This window comes from Oryzias latipes, chromosome 23 (genome assembly GCF_053564925.1).
Source record: "Oryzias latipes strain Hd-rR chromosome 23, Olatipes_Hd-rR_3.1".
Taxonomy (NCBI): domain Eukaryota; kingdom Metazoa; phylum Chordata; class Actinopteri; order Beloniformes; family Adrianichthyidae; genus Oryzias; species Oryzias latipes.
The window spans coordinates 10952809-10972589 of NC_136259.1; the positions used below are offsets into that span (position 1 = coordinate 10952809).

General features: G+C 43.1%; 1 protein-coding gene across 2 annotated transcripts in view; it reads left to right on the top strand.

Moving 5' to 3' along the window:
• LOC101169010 (cAMP-regulated D2 protein) overlaps nt 1–19781 on the top strand; it is a 33867-nt gene that overhangs the window by 5229 nt on the left and 8857 nt on the right. Inside the window, exons 2-8 of one of the 2 annotated variants that reach the window (XM_078941905.1) lie at nt 876–1077; nt 1257–1390; nt 2145–2272; nt 2418–2536; nt 3187–3327; nt 3492–3664; nt 8067–8276. In XM_078941905.1, coding sequence (XP_078798031.1) covers nt 876–1077; nt 1257–1390; nt 2145–2272; nt 2418–2536; nt 3187–3327; nt 3492–3664; nt 8067–8132 — 963 coding nt within the window. In that variant the 3' untranslated portion in view covers nt 8133–8276. Of the gene's footprint in view, nt 1–875; nt 1078–1256; nt 1391–2144; nt 2273–2417; nt 2537–3186; nt 3328–3491; nt 3665–8066; nt 8277–19781 lie in introns of those variants that run through there. The other variant, XM_078941904.1, reaches the window with a different exon arrangement.

Sequence of the window (19781 nt, forward strand, 5' to 3'; positions counted from 1 at the left end):
GAGCGTTTTTTCTTCTGCTTCAAATGTGCTGAATGAAAAAATCAACAGCTAACCTGTCAGAAAGCAGAGATGCTAATTTTTGTCAGGACAAATCTCCCATTGATCCAACCACAGTTAAAAACAAAAAACGAAATGTAATTGTGGTGGTTTATTTCTTTTTGTCATTCTGGCTTGTAAAATGCTTGAATGCCTATGTTTAAAAAAAAAAGTTTATTTCTATGAGCAACCAATTATTTTGCACTTCAGTTTCAAACAAAGCAATCATTTTTGCACTTGAAGATTAAACTATTTATTTTGCACGTTATTATATCGGGCATTACATGTACTGAAAAATGTACTTGTTACATTGCTTTTTAAGTTAAAGTCTTAGTATTTGTTTTGACCATAGAAATGCACTTTCTCTGTTCACAGATGTATGGCAGACTGAAAAGGTTAAAAAGTGTTTGTACAATCTGTTGTTCAATTTCTTTGCAGGTAAAACTAGTTCTGCAAATTTGTTGAATAAAGAAGAGCCGTTCGCTGTTTCTTTATACTTACTAATATTTTTTTTGTAGTATTTAAAAAAAAATATCGGTTGAGTATCGGTTTCAGCTACAAGGGGCAAGAAAATATCGGGTATCGGCTTCGGTTGGAAAAAGTCACTAATCACTAATACGTGATCTTAATTGTGAATTCAACTCTACAAGTATATTTTACTTATGTGATTAATAAAGTTTAAAAAAATATTACATTTTGTTCTCATGTTTGTATGTCTGCAAGCTGGGGCAGGGCTGGAAAGGGGGGGTGAGGGTGGGGTGAGGGTGCTGTCCAGCGTTTCGGTCGTCAAACTAGCCAGGACCGTCTCTGATGATGGACAATATTTATGTCTCACAAAGGTCAGTGAAGACTGTCTCTTCCTCAACATCTTTGTACCTCGGAGTGTGGACTTCAGTGAGCCTGTGCGGCGCCCCCTGCCTGTCATGGTGTGGATCCATGGTGGGGATTTTATTGCTGGCTCTGCCTCCAAACCCATCTATGATGGACGCTTCATTAGTAACTTCACCAACACAGTTGTTGTCAACCTGGAATACCGACTAGGTAAGAAAGTGTTTTATTCAAACACACACCTGTTCTGTTTTAATATGAAGTTTTTTTTCATATTTTGAAAAGATAAACCCATTTATTTGTATTAAGAACAGAGATGTGGCATCTGTCAAGACAACGATTTTCTGAATTGTTTGTTGCTGATCATCATGTGGACTGATGTATGATCAAAGGTGCGTTTGGGTTCCTGGTTTCGGGCAAAGATCCTCATACGTCAGCCACAGGGAATTATGGGATTTTGGACCAGCAGATGGCTCTTCTTTGGGTCCAGCAGAACATTGCTATGTTTGGAGGCAACCCTAGTAAGGCAAGACAGCATACAGATGCACAACCATTCAGTCATCATTTCCTTATAATAATCCTGAAGAAATGTAGCCTCATAATGCCGGGTCTGTTTTGGAAAAGCTTATTCAGAACAGATGGTCTCGCTTTGCCAATACAGACCATCTATGGCCAAAGGCGCCGAGTGGCTAGTGCAGAAGTTACAGGCAAGAACATTTTGGGAACTGCAGGTGGAAAAATTTACAATATTCTAAGGGTTCTGTTGGTTTAAAGCTTACATACTCTTAAGAAACACAATAAATCTTGTGATCTTGAGATCTTAAAGATAATATAATTTTTTCATATGAGCTATGATGGGAACCCATGACATACTCATGTTCTGCGAACCACCAGGAGAAATGATAATATTTAGGTGTTTTGCTTCAGGGCAAGTCATCTGTTATGGATGTTGAGGTAGCAGGGGGGAACCCTGTCCAACACCCTGACTGTCTATGGACATTTAACTGGTGACCCATGTGCATAGCTGATCGGGTGAAGATTGTCTTTAGCAACATTTCTTTTTAGATTTGTGTTAGTAATCACATTTGTAAGCAGTATTTAAATATGTCTGAATTGTCACGTCAGGATTGAAAAAAAAAATAACACGGCGGCATCACAGTAAAAAGGAGTCATGAAGAACAGAAGCATGAAACTGAAATCAAACTGAAGTTTTCATCAAACTTTTTGGCACAAAAAGTTCCAGATAATGACTCGAGTTGGTTGATTTTCTTTTCTGTAAGGTGACAATTGTTGGGGAAAGTGCAGGAGCTCAGTCGGTAAGCCTCCACCTGATGATTCAGAGCAGCCAGCCTCTGTTCACACAGGCCGTCCTGCAGAGCCTGCCCTTCTCCATCCCTCTGAAGACCAGGTGAGGAGCAGAAACCAAGATTGGCATGAATTCTTTAGTTTCTCTGAGCCCCTGCTGTGTCTGAACGCTATGTGACTGCTCCTGGCAAACTTTTGGGCAACTTCAAACTGACTGTTAATATTGTTTTGTTGCTCCTTTTATTAAGACACGATGCCCTGAAGCTGGGAAAACACTTTGCTCAAAAGACCAACTGCTCTGTGAGCGACTTCGTCTGCCTGCTGTCTCTCAGCCCACAGGCCATCCTCACTGCACAGATGAAAACCAGTAGGGCACCACACACCTCATTATCGGAGCAGTACTGCATGTTTATCTGGAAAATAAATCTTTATCTGCAGATTCAAGAAAACAAAACAATCAAAGACATTTAGTTACATTTTAGCAGATTTTCCTGACTTGTTTTTTAAAATGATTAGTATACAAATGAGTCTTGATATATGCCTCAGATTTGATAATGTGGCATAATGCATTTTTCTGGTCATATAAAGCTGTATTGGTGGATAATTTATGCATACAAAACCACTCACTTTAAAATCCACTAAACTTAGCTTGAGCTTAAGTTAAAATCCAACATCAAACGCTCCTTCATTTTATCTCTTTTTTTATTGTTAATTTCATTCATTGAAAACGATTTGAACATTTAATTTAAACATTAATGAAAAAGGGTGGGAACAAGCATAAAGTCTCTGCCCCCTATTGACAGTTTCACATTTTTGCCTAAAATAAAAATGCTGCAGCACGGCCAAGTTTCTATTTCACAACCAACACTTGATATGACGAAACAGAAACTCTGCTGTCTCAACTGTTTTAATCATGAAATATTTGACACATTTTTAAAATACATTCATGGATTTACATTTCTTCTGTTCTTTGACCCTTTAGCTGAAATAAACTTGGATGTCTTTTTTTAACCTCAGGCGCTAAGATTATAAATCCGTTTCGGTTTCTGGAGGCTTTTGAAACGTGGGGTCCGTTTATAGACGATGAGCTGATCAAAGAGCAGCCAATCACTGCCTTTCAGAAGGGCCACTGGCAAAACGAGAAGCCAGTGCTGATGGGTAAGACAAACACTGACACAAAAACAAACCCAAACACTATGACGTTCTTGTGACCATCTCAGGTCCATCCTGCATCACTCTTAGTGGCCTTGAAGCTCATCAAGGCTGAAAAAATCCAGGCAGCAGAGAAGTGCTTTTGTTTGGACTGATTTTTTGTCCTGCAGGTACAACCTCAGAGGAAGGTGTGCTCTTTGTGTTTGCCTTTTTCAACAAGCCAGTTTCTGCCTTGGAGAGCGTGGTGTACGTCACCGCTATCTTCAAACAGCACGCTCTGAGGGTCCTGCACAAATACCTGCCCCTGTACAAAGATGCCGACCGCAGGACTATGCTTGCTCAGGTAAAATCCGTCCATTCATCCGTCCATCCATCTGTCCGTCTCTCCATCCATCCATCCATCCATCCATCTGTCCATTCATCCATTATCTGTCTATTCATTCGTTCATCCATCCATCCATCTGTCCATCCATCCATCTGTCCATTCATCCATTATCTGTTTATCCATCCGCTCATCCATCCATCCGTTCATCTGTCCATACATCCGTCCGTCCATCCATCCATCCGTCCACCCTTTGGTCCATCCATCTGTCCATCCATCCACCCTTTGGTCCATCCATCTGACCATCCATCCACCCTTTGGTCCATCCATCTGTCCACCCATTTGTCCATCCATCCGTCCCTCCATCCATCTATTCAGCCATCCATTATGCCCAATCCATTAATCCATCTATTTAGCCATCCATCTGTCCATCCTTCCTTCTGTCCTTCTGTTTGTCCATACATCTGTCCATCCATCCATCCATCCATCCATCCATCCATCCATCCATCCATCCAATGTACCCAATTTTCATTCATTCGTCCGTCCGTTCGTTCGTCCGTTCGTTTTGTCCCTTACGGGGTCACGGGCTGCCGGAGCCTCTCCAGGCCACTTACGGGCGAAGGCAGGGGACACCCTGGTCAGGTCAACAAATCTGTCGCAGGGCCACAATTACACACCCATTCACTCTCACACTGACACCTATGGACAATATAGAGTTGCCACTTGACCTATGGCGCATGTTTTTGGACGGTGGGAGGGAGCCGGAGACCCCGGAGAAAACCCACGCATGCACGGGGAGAACATGCAAACTCCACACAGAAAGGTCGCCCAGCCGGGACTTGAACCGAGGGCCTTCTTGCTGTGAAGCCAAGGCTAACCTCTGCGCCACCGTGCAGCCTCAAAAGTTTCAACTTTTGAAAATGACATTAAAATTAAGCAAAAATTAAAAGGATATACAGTACAGACCAAAAGTTTGGACACACTTTCTCATTCAATGAGTTTTCTTTATTTTCATGACTATGAAAATTGTAGATTCACACTGAAGGCATCCAAACTGTGAATTAACACATGTGGAATTATAGACATGACAAAAAAGTGTGAAACAACTGAAAATATGTCATATTCTAGGTTCTTCAAAGTAGCCACCTTTTGCTTTGATTACTGCTTTGCACAATCTTGGCATTCTCTTGATGAGCTTGAAGAGGTAGCCACCTGAAATGGTCTTCCAACAGTCTTGAACCAGTTCTCAGAGATGATTAGCACTGTTTAGTTCTTTTGCCTTCACTCTGTGGTCCAGCTCACCCCAAACCATCTCGATTGGGATCAGGTCCAGTGACTGTGGAGGCCAGGTCATCTGGCGCAGCACCCCAATCTCTCTTCTTTTTGGTCAAAAAGCCTTTACACAGCCTGGAGGTGTGTTTGGGGTCATTGTCCTGTTGAAAGATAAATGATTGTCCAACTAAACGCAAACTGGATTGAATAGCATGTGGGTAGCCATGCTGGTTCAGTATACCTTTAATTTTTAATAAATCCCCAACAGTGTGACCAGCAAAGTACCCCCACACCATCACCCCTCCTCCTCCATGCTTCACGGTGGGAACCAGGCATGTAGAGTCCATCCGTTCACCTTTTATGTGTCTCACAAAGACACAATGGTTGGAACCAAAAATCTCCAATTTGGACTCATCCGACCAAAGCACAGATTTCCACTGGTCTAATGTACATTCCTTGTGTTCTTTAGCCCAAAATAGGGGCTTCTGCTTGTTGCCTTTCTTTAGCAGTGGTTTCCTAGCAGATATTCTACCATGACGGCCTGATTCACACAGTCTGCTTTTAACAGTTATTGTAGAGATGTGTCTGCTGCTAGAATTCTGTGTCATTGACATGGTCTCTAATCTGAGCTGCTGTTAACCTGCGATTTCTGAGGCTGCTGACTCGGATAAACGTATCCTCCGCAGCAGAGGTGACCCTTGGTCTTCCTTTCCTGGGGCGTTCCGCATGTGAGACAGTTTCTTGATGGTTTTTGTGACTGCACTTGGGGACACTTTCAAAGTTTTCCCAATTTTTTGGACTGACTGACCTTCATTTCTTAAAGTAATGATGGCAACTCATTTTTCTGTACTTAGCTGCTTTTTTCTTGCCATAATACAAAATCTAACTGCCTATTCAGTAAGACTATCAGCTGTGTGTCCACATGACTTCTGCACAACACAACTGATGGTCCCAACCCCATTTTAAGGCAAGAAATCACACTTATTAAACCTGACAGGGCACACCTGTGAAGTGAAAAACATTTCAGGTGACTGCCACTTGAAGCTCATCAAGAGAATGCCAAGAATGTGCAAAGCAGTAACCAAATCAAAAGGTGGCTACTATGAAGAACCTAGAACATGACATATTTTCCGTTGTTTCACACTTTTTTGTTATGTACATAATTTCACATGTGTTAATTCACGGTTTTGATGCATTCATTGTGAATCTACAATTTTCCTAGTCATGAAAATAAAGAAAACTCTTTGAATGACAAGGTGTGTCCAAACCTTTGGTCTGTACTGTATGGTCTGATATTTTTTTAATGTTTTTCAGCAGAGGGCCCACTAGACCGTAGTGGTCAATTATAATCCATTCCAACAATTCTTTGCTGTCACAATACTTTAAGCAAAGAAATAATGGGAGCATCAAAGATGCACCAACCAAGTTGTTAGATAAACTTGGAAGCTTTTGTAGATCCATTCTTGATCAAACACCTCATTCCTTGTTAGGCCTTATTATAAAAGCTATCTGTTTGTTGCCAAGGATAGGAGCTTCTGCTAATGACTGGGTGACATTAACATACTAAATGCTACCAAAGCTGTAAAATCTGATATTACTGTCTGTTTGGGCTTTTACATCTTATGACAAGTTGTTGCATGTGTTTTGCCCATTTTAAATGAGCAAATCAAGACTAATGTCTTTAAAATAATATACTTATCCCAGTTCTGTAAAGCGGCTTCATTCAGTAGCATTGCCCCACAAGATGAGGTCATAAAATTAGGTAAAACTGGGATTGGAATTGTACCCATCATGTCTTTATTGTACATGTCTTTGTGCAAAAACCAGATGTTGATTTGCCACCAGTTCAGAAGAAGTTATAGTTCACTGCAGTATGTTTTGCATCATGGTAGCATGATTTAATCTCAGAGTGTTGCTTGTTATTGAGTTCTGTTATGGAGTTCCAAGTGGACGCACTTAACCACCCCCAGAAGAAAAACTGCTTCTGGAGTTTTTAATACATACGTATTCTCTGTGCCATATTATTAGGGCCCGGGCATGTAGTCCAAGGACCCTATTGTTTTTGTAAGGTTTATTAGGGCCCGAGCACTTAGTGCAAGGACCCTATTGTATTTATAAGGTTTAATATTTTTAGGACCCAAACACATAGTGCAAGGACCCTATTGTATTTATAAGGTTTAATATTTTTAGGACCCGAGCACGTAGTGCAAGGACCCTATTGTATTTGTAATGTTTATTATTAGGGCCCCAGCATGTAGTGCAAGGACCCTATTGTTTTTGTATGGATTATTATTAGGGCCCAAGCACGTAGTGCAAGGACCCTATTGTATTTATAAGGTTTATTATTTTTCTTCTTCTTCTTTATTTTCTGACAAGAGTCGCAGAGTAACAAGCAAACATGTTTTCTATGCAACTGTAATTGTCACTATAAAATGTTATAATAAATAAATAATGAGTTATTTAACATTAAAGAGTAGTAACATCTATTTTTCATAACATTTAGTTACATGTTTAAGTTATTTCTTGCTCTTTGAGGACAGCCACTATGCTGATGTGGCCCTCGGTGAAAATGAGTTTGACATCCCTGCTCTACAGAATGTAAAAACACTTTTGGTCTCACAAAAAAAAAAACTAAAATTACTGAACACTGTTCAGTAACTGTGAAGACTGTTTGAAGCCTGAAACTTATTTCTCCACCTTTTCCTAAATATTTTTTCAGACTAATCTTCTTAACAACCATCTTCTTTACAATCCAGTCACAATCACAAACTCAACTATAACTTAAAAAAAAAAAAAGAAAATAATTTTTTTTATGTTTTTACAGTTGATCACATGTTTGCAGTGGATCATATGTTATTTACACTTTCGCAGCTGTATTTATTTAATTTTTTTATTTTTATAAGAATGTCATTTTTGATGTCCTTTGTTGCTGTTATTTCTGAATGTTGTTGTTGCCACAGATAAATGAATTTCCCCATCGTGGGATAAATAAAGTCATCTAATCTAATATAATTTTGAATTAATAGGGAATTTTAATATATCAACAATCTACCAAAATATTTATTACATAATTTAGTACTTTCTCTTAACTACCCACCTTGCTCTAATATTAGAAATCAAATCTTCTTTCTCTTTCGGCTTTTCCCATCAGGGGTCGCCACAGCGAACAAGTTGCATGGCAAACTTGGCAATGTTTTACGCCGGATGCCCTTCCTGACGCAACCTTCTCAAAGCAACCGGGTTTGGGACCGGCACAGAAGTAGAGAAGGGAACAGGGAGCAGCCCGGATCCGAACCCTGGTTTCACGGACGGAAGGCGCCGCAAACCAGCACGAGCTTAACCGGCTCCCCAAACAGCAGACAAGATTAGAAATGAAAGAAAATTAAAAAAATTGAAAACCTCCTCAAGAAACACACTAATCTAAAAATAAATAACGAAAGACTACCCTGTTAAAACAATCAGCTCAAATGTATTATTTTTATTACCCAACCTCACTACACTCCTACAGATGCAACATAAGATAATAAATATCTCTTAAATCCTAATCCCTATCTGCTCTTCCTTTTTTTCAATGCTGCAACTTCTTTTCCTTTCTATACATCCAATGAAATTAAACTACAACACCAACAAAAACAACTGATAACAAATGTCTCTAAAAATGTGTGTTTATATGTAGCACCTTTAAACACCAAACAAATAACAAATGTTTCCCAATAAAAGGACAAAAAATTAAACACAAAATGTCAAAACCAAATTAGAAAATGCTATTTTAAAAAGATATGTTTTTAGCAGCTTTTTAAAAATAAATCACCAAGTCAACACTTCTGAGGGTGAAACAAAGAACTCCAGAACAATGAAGCCACTTCTACAAAGTCTCTGTTACCGTAAGTTTTAAACAAGTTCTCTGAACATCCACCATACATTGGTCTTATGTACTCAGAGACCTGCTAAAAGTGCACAATTGGAAAAGGTCTTTTATATAGACAACTGCTTGGTTGCTTAGAGCTAAATATTAAAAGAATGCTTTAATAACACTTAGACACAGATGGAGAACCATGTCATCTGGATTAGTAATAATAATAATAATTGATACTTTATTTATCCCACAATGGGGAAATTATTCTCCGCATTTGACCCATCCTCTGGGGGAGCGGTGAGCTGCAGTTGAACCGCGCTCCAGAGGCAGTAGCGTTAAGGGCCTTGCCATCACTGGGTGATGTTAATTTCTCGCAATTGATTTGGTAATTGCCCCAGTACCATTGTTCATTCCCCTCCGGGAATCAAACCCTGCATGGTAGTCTCTTACCTTACCAACCGAACTACCCAGCCGCTCAAGGTAACAGGGTGGCATGTTTATACTTCAAAAATTAGGTAAAAAACTTACATCACTAGACAACATGCAGCTGTTCATCACATTTTGTACCTAAACATGTAAACATACAGTTTCAATAATCAAAATAACATGAAATAGAGCATAGATAGGCACCTTCATCTCAAAACACGACCACATGAAAATCGTTTTGACTATATTTTATTAAATGATATAAACAAGAACAAACAAGTAGCTGATCAGCACAGACTTTCAGTCTCGTTCACAGATCTTTGGGGCAGGTAGGGGAGGAGTGTGGGGGAGGATGGGACCACAGGTAGATCCTATGTGATGGAAATGGTGGATGAAGAGAAAGAGGAAGTTGATTCATTGATCATACCTACAGCGCTCCCTTTTGGTGTAAACAGGAATTCAGCCAAATACTTAGAAATTGTGTAGAATAATGACGAACTCCTGTGAACACCGAAGCCTTTGGCAGATGTTTGTGCGGTTTCGGAAGATTAAGTTGCGGTCGTGAGGCTGTGACTTAGATGTCGAATTACCGAATGCGATGTCTTGACACTTCCTATGTACGAAGCGTGTAGTTGCGGCAACGCGAAACAGCTTGAGCGGGACTTGTTTGCGGGGCGGTCGCCCGTGCCAGGCGGTCACACGTGTTTGGGCCCGCTAAATGCTACTTGTAGCTTTAATTATTAGGGCCCGAGCACATAATGCAAGGACCCACTTATTATTATTATTCTGACAAAAGAGTCGGCTTTTTGAGGCCTTTAACATACTCCAAACTCTGGTTTTGCAAACTACACCCATGTGCGATATTATATTGCGAAGCTTTTAAGTTTTTCAGCATATTTATGACCGTGGCGTTGAGTCGAACTTGGAGGTCGTTTTGAAAAACAGGCCATGATAAGAAAAATGGCCATTACTAAGTCATGCATAATCTAATCTGATGCAAAATTGATGTGCATGATTGCAGTCTGACTCTGAACAAATCTGCAGTGGAAGAATCTGGAACAGGTGTAGCGCCGACCGGCTGGTTACAGGAAATGACATGTTTTACTTGGAGCATCACTGCTCCAAGTGAGATTAACCGACAACCTCAAAATTACGTCCACCTGTTGAAAAGCCATTGAAATTTACTCAGATAAAAAACCATGACTTCCAACGCGGGGGTGTGGTCATTACAGAGCGGAAAAGTTGGGCGTCTCGCCATGCACACAAAATTTGCTCTCACGTGCACATTCCTTGTCCGATCTCACTGAAATTAAATAGATTTGATGAAGTTTTATTCTGAACCCGTGGATATGACAATTTTGGACGAGCTCCATACCCCCACATAGATATTTATATTTAGACACAATTTTTGTCGCATTCTGACCTATTTTTTCCTCTGTGCACTGTCTGTCGTGCATGAAATTACAACTGGAGATACTCAGAGGGGTGTTCTCTCATAATCTGCAGTTTCATGGGTGTACACCTTACAGTGGCTGCGTACACCACCGCCAAACAGGAAGTGGATGATTGTGCTGTAAAAATTCATAAAAAATGTTGTCTCATTCATTTGTCTCAGGAAGCTAATATCTCAGAATAAGATGCCTCTTACAAATCTCCACCTTTGATATGCAGCACTATAGGGTCTACAAGAAAACTTTATCCATCATTTTGCTGAAAGCTTTATTGAAATCTTTAACTCAAACAACTATTTGTATCATAACTTCAACCCCAAACAAAAGTAAATTAAGAACATAAAACAGTGAGGGTTACTGTGCAAGAAACTACGACGGAGTTTAGGGCCACAAAAAAGAAAAAAAGAAAACTATAATTACGAGATTTTATCTTTACGACTTAAAATCTCGTAAATTTACGAGAAAAAAAAGTCGTAGATTAAGGAGAAAACACCGAGGTTGTCCGTTTATCGGAACCTAGCTTGAAGAAGTATGTGGAGCCTTTTGTGAAGCTTTATTTCCGGATTATAAGTTTTCAAACAAAGAGACTTTGAACATTTTGATGACTCAAAATAAGATTATTTATCGTGTAGCAGTGTTTCCGGGGTCGGTAAAGCGGAGTTTCATATGTAAAATAAGGAGCTCAGAGACACGTTTGGATGCAAAGGATCACTGAAGCTTTTATTCTCCTTTACATTTACATATCCTGAAGTTCATTTGTCTCATTATGTCATGAACCTGTCATCCCAACACCAATGCGGAAGTAAACAGTGTTACACACGCCCCCTCCTCCAGATGTAATGTCCCGTCTCAGCATAAAACAATACAGAGGAAGAAAGGATTCAAGCGGACAGCTGCAGGGAGACCGACGATGGCTTCATCGGGCTGCAGAGATCCTGCAAACCACCCATCAATAAATAAAACTTTAATGAATCATAAATCAAACAAATGTGCTTCCAGACATTTGGAACGTTATCAATAAACATTCAACTCACCTGTTCAACTAAGTTTAGTGGGTCTGCTCTGCTGCTGCACGGCGTTCACCTGCTACTCTGCATGCTCACTTTCACTGTAATCTCGTAAATTTACGAGTTTTTTTCTCATAAATTAACAAGTTTTTATCTCATAAATTTACGAGTTTTTATCTCATAAATTTATGAGTTTTTATCTCCTAAATTTATCTCGTAATTGTACTTTTTTTTTTTTTTTTTTTTAACTTGTCCTGTCCAACAGCTAGGCAGACAGATGAGAGCTGAGGGCCTCTTGGGTTGGACATATTTTACTTTAACAAGAGGGGTTATTAATCTTCAGACAAACCAAAGGTATGTCTGAATAAACCCTTTTTGTAATTGAGGCCAAACTTTATTAATTTCAAACATGTCTGAAAATCTTTGGTGTTGGACCGGACGGAAAAGGAAAGAGGGGAAGAAGAGAGAGGGACGTTAGAGAGAGGGGGGGTAGGGGGTGATAATAGGAGGGGAAGGGGGATAAGACCATGAAGCAGCATAAAGCAACAAGTTTACTGGTTGTTAATCATTATGGTAAGGTTCAAATGTAAAAAAAACAAAACAAAAAAAAAGGGCGGAGCCTGTCCACACACACACTCAAATGTTATAAACACACCTGTTAGTTGCAAAAATGTCCACCTGTCGACATGTACACAAAACAGATAGTGTTCACACGCATACTTATGCCTTAAAACCAACTAGTGTGAAATATTTCAGTCATTCAGTCTGTTGAGCTAACACCTGTGCTCAGGTGAGTGTTTATGTTCTTCTAAAATGGATGGTGGAACGTGAAAAGAAGGAGGGAGAGTGCCCAGCCATCCCCACCCCAAGACCCCCACCGCACCAGCAGCGGCAGCCGGATTCCCCCCAACGCCACACGGGAACCGGCAGGGAACAACCGCCGCCCGGGCGACCAAGCCCGCCACCCAGGCCAGGGCCAGCAGGGCCGCCGCAAGGCCCCCAGAGCCAGAGAGCAGGGAGGCACGGAGGGAAAGAGGGCGCCGCCCCAGCCCAACCAGGAGAGCAGCCCCCCCGCCGCGCCGGGAGAACCCAACGCAGGGCCCCACCGGAGAAGGACGCCCACAGCCCCAGACGAGCACCCCACCACCACCCAGGAGTTCCGGGCATCCCCCCGCCCCAACCCCAGGTACGGGCCAGGACCCCCCAAGGGAGACCCACTCCGCACTCCAGGCAGCCACCCGCCCGGCCCACGGTTGGTCCAGGGAGGAGCGAGGCAGGGGCCCGCCGCCCCCGCCCAGAAGGGGGGAACCCCGGGGAAAAAAGAGGGCCCACAAGGGGTGTTGTAAATATGGCCCGACCAGGCTTGGCCACAGTTGGAAATTTGGCGGGGCCCAGCACTCAGGAGCAAGGACCAGAACCCACCCCCCAGGGACACGAACACCCCCGGCTCAGATGTAATGTGAACCCCCCCACCGCGCGGAGAGAGCACCGCCGGGCCCAGGAAGCCAGCCCCCCGGGGACACAGCCGCCGTTGCAAAGGGGCCCGTACCCCCCACCAGGGAAGAGGCAGGGGACAGATGGTCCTAGGTCCCACCTTCCTTGCAAAATGTGTGTGCGTGTATGTGTGTTTGAGAGAGTGTGTGTGTGCATGTGTGTGTGTTTATGTTGGGATGTATATATTGAGGGGGGAGGGGTGTGTGTACTAAGGGGGGTGCGGTTAAAATTGGAGGGTAGGGCACTAAGGGGACGTCTCCTGATTACTCACAGTGACTTCCCCTCACCCTCCCCACCAAGGGGCCCTAAATGTCTAAGGTGCGGTTAAAATTGGCGGGTAGGGTGCTAGGAGGACATCCGCTGCTTGCTGGCAGTGATGTCCAAGCACCCCCCCTACCAAGGGCCCTACATGTCTAAGGTGCAAATAAAACCGAAAGAGGGGGGGCCCACTCCATACGGCAACCACAGGAGGGGGGTCACTGCCTACTAAACCCCCCCCCCCCAAGGCTCATCGCAGGCTAAGCCCCCCACCCCCTCACCCTATTATGAGGTTATATGAGGAAGGGGGTAAGTTGGGGACAGATGATAGACTGTCCCCCGGTGGTCAAACAGCCCCCCCCCCCCCCCCCCCCCCCCAGCAAGGGGGCCAGGCCCACCCAGCCCCGGGGCCCCACCCCCGGAGGCGCAGACACCCCAGGCCCAGCACCACCACCCCCACACAGAGAGAGGGGAGCCAGAAAGCGCCGGCCCCCCCCGGAGCAAGCCCAGGCCCCCACCCCCAAACGCCGGCCCTAGAAGAGCTCTGGTCAGGCCTCGACGGGACCGAGGCAGCCAACCGGCCGGGGAAACCGCCGATGGCCTCAGCGGAGACCCCGACCCGTCAACCCCCCCTGCCCCGTACCAATAGTGCCCCCCCCCCCCTCCCCCAGAATGCCCCCCCACAGGACAGGGCCGACAAGACCCCCACCCCACCCCCAGACCCCGCAGCCGAAGCGGATGACACCCAGAGCGACCGGGGGCCCCAAGAGGGTTGTCCCGTCCCGCCCCAGAGCCAGGGAAGGGCCGATCCCAGCCCCAGGTGTAGACGGGAAGCCCATCCAGCGCCGCTGGGCCCCCCCCCCGAGCAGCGCCCCCCGCCAACCCCCCCCAGCACAGGCAAAGGGACCACCCCCCCAAGCCAAGCCAGACCACCACCCCACCCCCCCACCACGCACCCCCACACCCAAGCCCAGAGGACCACGCAGCGCCCCAGGCCGCCCCACCCAGGCGCCGGACCCGCCCCCCCGACCAACGGAGCCCCCACCACCCCCGGCCAGGCACCGGAGGCCCCGACCCCCACCCCGGCCCACGGCAGAAGGGCAAGGAGCAGCGACGACCATGCCCCCCCCACCCCCTAAGTCACGGAGTTAGCTATGGGAGACCAGAGAGACCGAATTCTTTCAAAGTTACTTGAACTTTGGGCTGACATTTTTTCCAAGCTGATATGATCAAGCAGCAGATTTCTGTGTTGACTTATATTTATATTTTTTTTGCTTTTCCAATTTATTAAAATAGTTTTTTTAGCAATGCAAAGAGTTATGAAAATGATAGAGCCTAATCCTCCTTCTACATCGATGGCACTCATGTCACCAAGCACACAAAGTGACGGTGAAGCTGTGATTGAAACCTTAAGCCAGACTGATAGATCGGCACATACCTGCTGCCAGAGAGCCTGGACAGGCGTGCAGAACCATAGTGCATGCATGTAATTGTCGGGTAGATTACTGTCACAGTGCTGACAAATGTCTGAGTTACTGAGACCCATCTTGAACATCCTCTGTCCAGTGTAGTAAATTCTGTGAAGAGTTTTGAAATGGATTAGCTGCAGATTTGGATTTTTTGTCATTTTAAAGGTGTTTAGACAAAGTTCTGACCAAAAACTTTCATCTGTGCTGATGCTCAAATCCGCATCCCATTTTGTTGTCGGAAGTGAAATATTGTTATCTAAATTACATAAAAGTTTGTATATTTTGGAGAGAGTTTTATTCATTGAGAAATTGATCAGAGTGGTAACTACATCTGGTAGCTTTAAATCGTTGTCTCTGTATTTAAACTTTTTAGTAATAATTGATTTAAGTTGCTGATATTCCAAGAAGTTATATATTCCATGTTTGTCTTGAAGTTCCTGGGGAGTTATGAATCTTCTATCAATAATTATGTGCTCTAGTTGTTTTATGCCCCCTGCTTGCCAAGCTGGGAAGTGGATAATTTTTTTGTTTATGAGGATGTCTGGGTTGTTCCAGATGGGTGTCATTTTGCACGGTTGAATTGATGATTTTGATATTTTGAGAAATTCCCACCAGGCTGTTAAAGTGGCATTTATATTAATACTTTTGAAACAATCCTGTTTTTTAACTATTTGACTAATAAATGGAAGATCTGACAGGTTGATCTTTCCACATAACGCCTGTTCCAAGTCTAACCATGAGTTGGTTTCTGGATTATTTTTTAACCATTTTAAGATGTATTGTAATCTATTTGCAAGAAAGTAATTGTGGAAGTTAGGTAATTCTAATCCTCCACAGCTTAAAGTTTTTAGACTAATTCTTGCAGGTTTATTGTTCCATAGAAAGCTTGATATGGATGAGTCTAATGTTTTGAACCATTTTAATGGCGGTTGTGTGGGAATCATTGAGAAGAGATAATTAACTTTGGGTAAGATTTTCATTTTAACCGTGGCTACCTTGCCCATAAGGGACAAAGGCAGGTTGGTCCAGCGTGTTAGATCGTCCTGTATGTTTTTCAGTAATGGGGTGTAGTTTAGCAGCACCAGTTCTGATATTTTGGGGGAAAAATAAATACCTAGATATTTTATATTGCCTGATTTAACTGGTATTGTGAGTCCTTGCTCCGCATTACTGTTCAGTGGTAATAAAACAGATTTATTCCAATTAATGGAATAGTCTGATATAGAAGAGAATTCATTAATGATTGTTGCCGTTTCATTTACAGAATGTATATTACTTAAAAACAGTAATATGTCATCTGCATAGAGACTAATTTTATGATGGCTGTGTTTGGTTTTAATTCCTTTAATACTCTCATTCTGTCTTATTGCTGCAGCTAGAGGCTCGATAAATATTGCAAAAAGAGAGGGGGAGAGTGGGCAACCCTGTCTAGTTCCTCTTCCAAGAAAAAACCTGTTGGAAGTCTGTTTATTAGTTCTAACTGATGCATTGGGGTTGTGATATAATATTTTGATCCAATTGATGAATGATTCTCCAAACCCAAACTTATGGAGGGCAGCAATGAGGAACTTCCAATTTACTCTATCAAAGGCTTTTTCAACATCCAGTGATAGTATAGTCATTTCCTGGTTTTTGATGGTGGCAAAGTCTATTATGTTAACGAGTCTGCGGACTTTGTCATCCGAGTGTCTGCCTTTGATGAATCCAGTTTGATCAAAGTCAATTATGTGAGGAATGACTTTTTCTATTCTCTGTGCTAGTGCTTTGCAGATAATTTTTACATCTGCATTAATTAAAGAAATGGGGCGATAGCTTGAAGGACTCGTGGGGTCTTTGTCTGGTTTTAGAAGAAGGATAATGTTGGCAGAGTTCATGTTAGGTGGTAGAGATTGGCTTTCATTGATAAATTTTACCGTTTTATAAAACGTTGGTGCCAGTTGTTCCCAGAATTCCTTATAAAACTCTGCAGGAAAGCCGTCAGGCCCTGGTGCTTTACCATTAGGCATAAGTAACAGAGCTTCATGAAGCTCAGACAACGAGAGCGGAGAGTCTAAATTTGTGATTTGATCTTCGTTTAACTTGGGCAGGTTTATATTGTTGAGAAATGAGTTGATGCTTTGTTCTGATGGATTGATCTGTGGAGTGTATAAGTTTTGATAAAAGTCTTTAAACGCATTATTAATTTTTACCGGGTCATGGGTGACATTCCCTGTTTGGTCCATAATCGAAGTGATTGTTGATTTTTCTTTATTAATTTTAAGCTGATTAGCTAGAAATTTGCCAGATTTATTTGAGTTTTCATATCTTTCCAGTCGAAGCCTTTGTATCTGGAATTGTGTTTGTTTATTGATGATGTCATTTAACTGCAGCTTTAAATTTTTCAGGTCCCCCAGTATGTGTTCCTGTGCAGAAGTAGCATAAGCAGTCTCCAGGGTTTTGATTTTATTTTCTAATTCTAATAAATCTGCTTTCTCCTTGCGTTTTTTATGCGTTGAATAAGAGATGATTTTCCCTCTCATGACTGCTTTTGCTGCTTCCCAAAGAATACTTGGTGATATTTCAGAAGTATCGTTGAATTCTAAGAAGGTTGCCCACTCTTTTTTAAAGAATTCAATAAATTCCTGGTCTTTTAACAGAGACGTATTAAACCTCCAGGTTGAACCCGAGGGTCTGGGTACTTCCCTTGAAATAGTAACAGAAACTGGTGCATTTGCACTGATAATAATTGGATGAATGTTGGAACTTTTAATTTCTTTCAAAAGGGAGTTACTGACTAATAAATAATCTAAACGAGATTGTGAATGGTGAACTGGAGAAAAAAAGGTGAACCCCTTAGTGCTTGGATGCCATGAGCGCCAAGCGTCGCAGAGACCCAGATCATTCATGTACTGCTTTAGAATACTTGCAGACTGCCATGTACGCTGGTTTGCTGCTGTGCTGAGTCTGTCAAGTTCAGGGTCCAAAACAAGGTTGACGTCTCCTCCTATAATGATTGTGGAGTCAGAGTGAACTGAGAGTGAGGTGAAGAATCTGTGAAAGAAGGAAGAGTCGTCAACATTAGGACCATAGATGCTGGCTATGCAAAAGTCTTTATTCTGAATGGATATATTAATGATTACAAATCTGCCTTCTGGGTCAGTAACTGTATCCTTATGAGTAAATGTAACATTTTTATTAATCAAAACTGCAACCCCTCTTTGTTTGGAGTTGAAACTGGCAGAATACATAGCTGGATACTGGGAACAGCACAGGAGATGACCAGCTGATAATGATAAATGGGTCTCCTGCAGCAGAGCTATATCTGCTTTAAGATCATTCAGGTGATTTAACACTTTCAATCTCTTTGGCCCAGAACCAAGTCCGTGCACATTCCAGCTAACGATGTTAAGACTGTTCATAGCTGTTCTAACCGGGAGAGTGCAAGGCTAAATAGTGCGTGTGCCCGTCCGTGTGCGCGTGCCCGCTGTGCGTACCTGCTACACTGACAAGCGCTATGGGTGAACGTGTCTTGGCTATGAGCTGCATGTTATTTGCGTCCTGTGTGAGCCTAAGTGAGGTTTTTGCAGTTTATCAACGTGTGTGTGCGGGATCGCGTGTGCATGCTCTTATGCGCGCTAGTATGCGCGCGCGCCCGTTCCGTGCATAAATAAATACTCACCGTGGTTGCGTTGACTTTACCTGATTCACATATGAGGACATGGGAAGGGGGGGGGACAAGAGAAAAGAGAGAGGGAAAGAGAAAGAACAAAAAACAAAAACAACGAAACAACAACAGAAACATGAATGTGAGAGAAAGAAAAAACACTTTTCCTGAGAGGTGTGGATTATTGATGATCCGATTATTTCCTAGTTAAATAAGTTTGCGGGTTTCTTCTGGGCAGCGCAGATGTCAGTGCGCCTCTGAAAGCCTTCAGCACAGCCAGGGTGTTACCTCTGGGTCCCGGAACAGCTTGCCATTCACAAAAAGTTTATCAACGGCAACCACCGCGCGGGCTCCAGCAGACAGGTGCTTCCTCCTCAGCGGGAAGAGGATTTTCCGCCGGCGGAGGATCTCGCCTGGAAACTGATCATTCACGCTGTAATGTGTGTCTTTCAGCTCTCGCCCTCTGCTTTTTACCTGCATCTTTTGTTTATAATGTTCAAATTTAGCAACAATAGGACGGGGACGCTGATTGTCCGGCCTTTTTCCTCCGAGCCGGTGAACCCTGTGGAAGGAGATCTTCTGGACTTCTTCCTTGGGGAGTTTCAGGTGGACCTCTATAAAGGACTTAACAATGTTCTCCGGGACTTCCCCTGCCTCTTCTGGAATCCCTGCGAACACTAGATTGTCCCTCATGCTCCTCGCCTGAAGATCCAGGAGGGTTTCCTTGATGGATCGGTTTTCCTCAGAGAGACGGGCGGTGTCGTGGCCCAAGGTCTTGACGGTCTCTCTGAGGGCCTGGTTCTCCGCTGCAAGCTCCTGCACCTGCTGTTGGCTGAACTCCAGAGACTCTCGCAGACCTTGGAATTCCTTATGGAGGATCTCCAGCAGATTTAAACGGCAATCAAGGCTGGAGAGCCTTTTGTCAATTGAATCCAGGATATCACTCATGTTGCTGCCTGGGGAGGAGGCAGCCCCCGGGGAGTCTTCGGGACGGTTGCGTTTGGTGGACGGAGTGGCGGTGTTGGATTTCTTCATGAGGCAGGTATTGAAACACTCGTCGATGTAATTCTCCAGATCCTCCAGGTCCTCCAGGTCATCCAGGCTGGCAAATGCTTGACAAACTTTTTTAGATTTTTATTTTTTAAACTTTCTGGATTATTTAAATATGGCGGTGTAATTAAATAAATCAAAAATGTTTGTTCACAACTTACGCGCCGCCAAGTAAACTCACCACACTCCTCTCGTCGGCTCTCGCGATACTA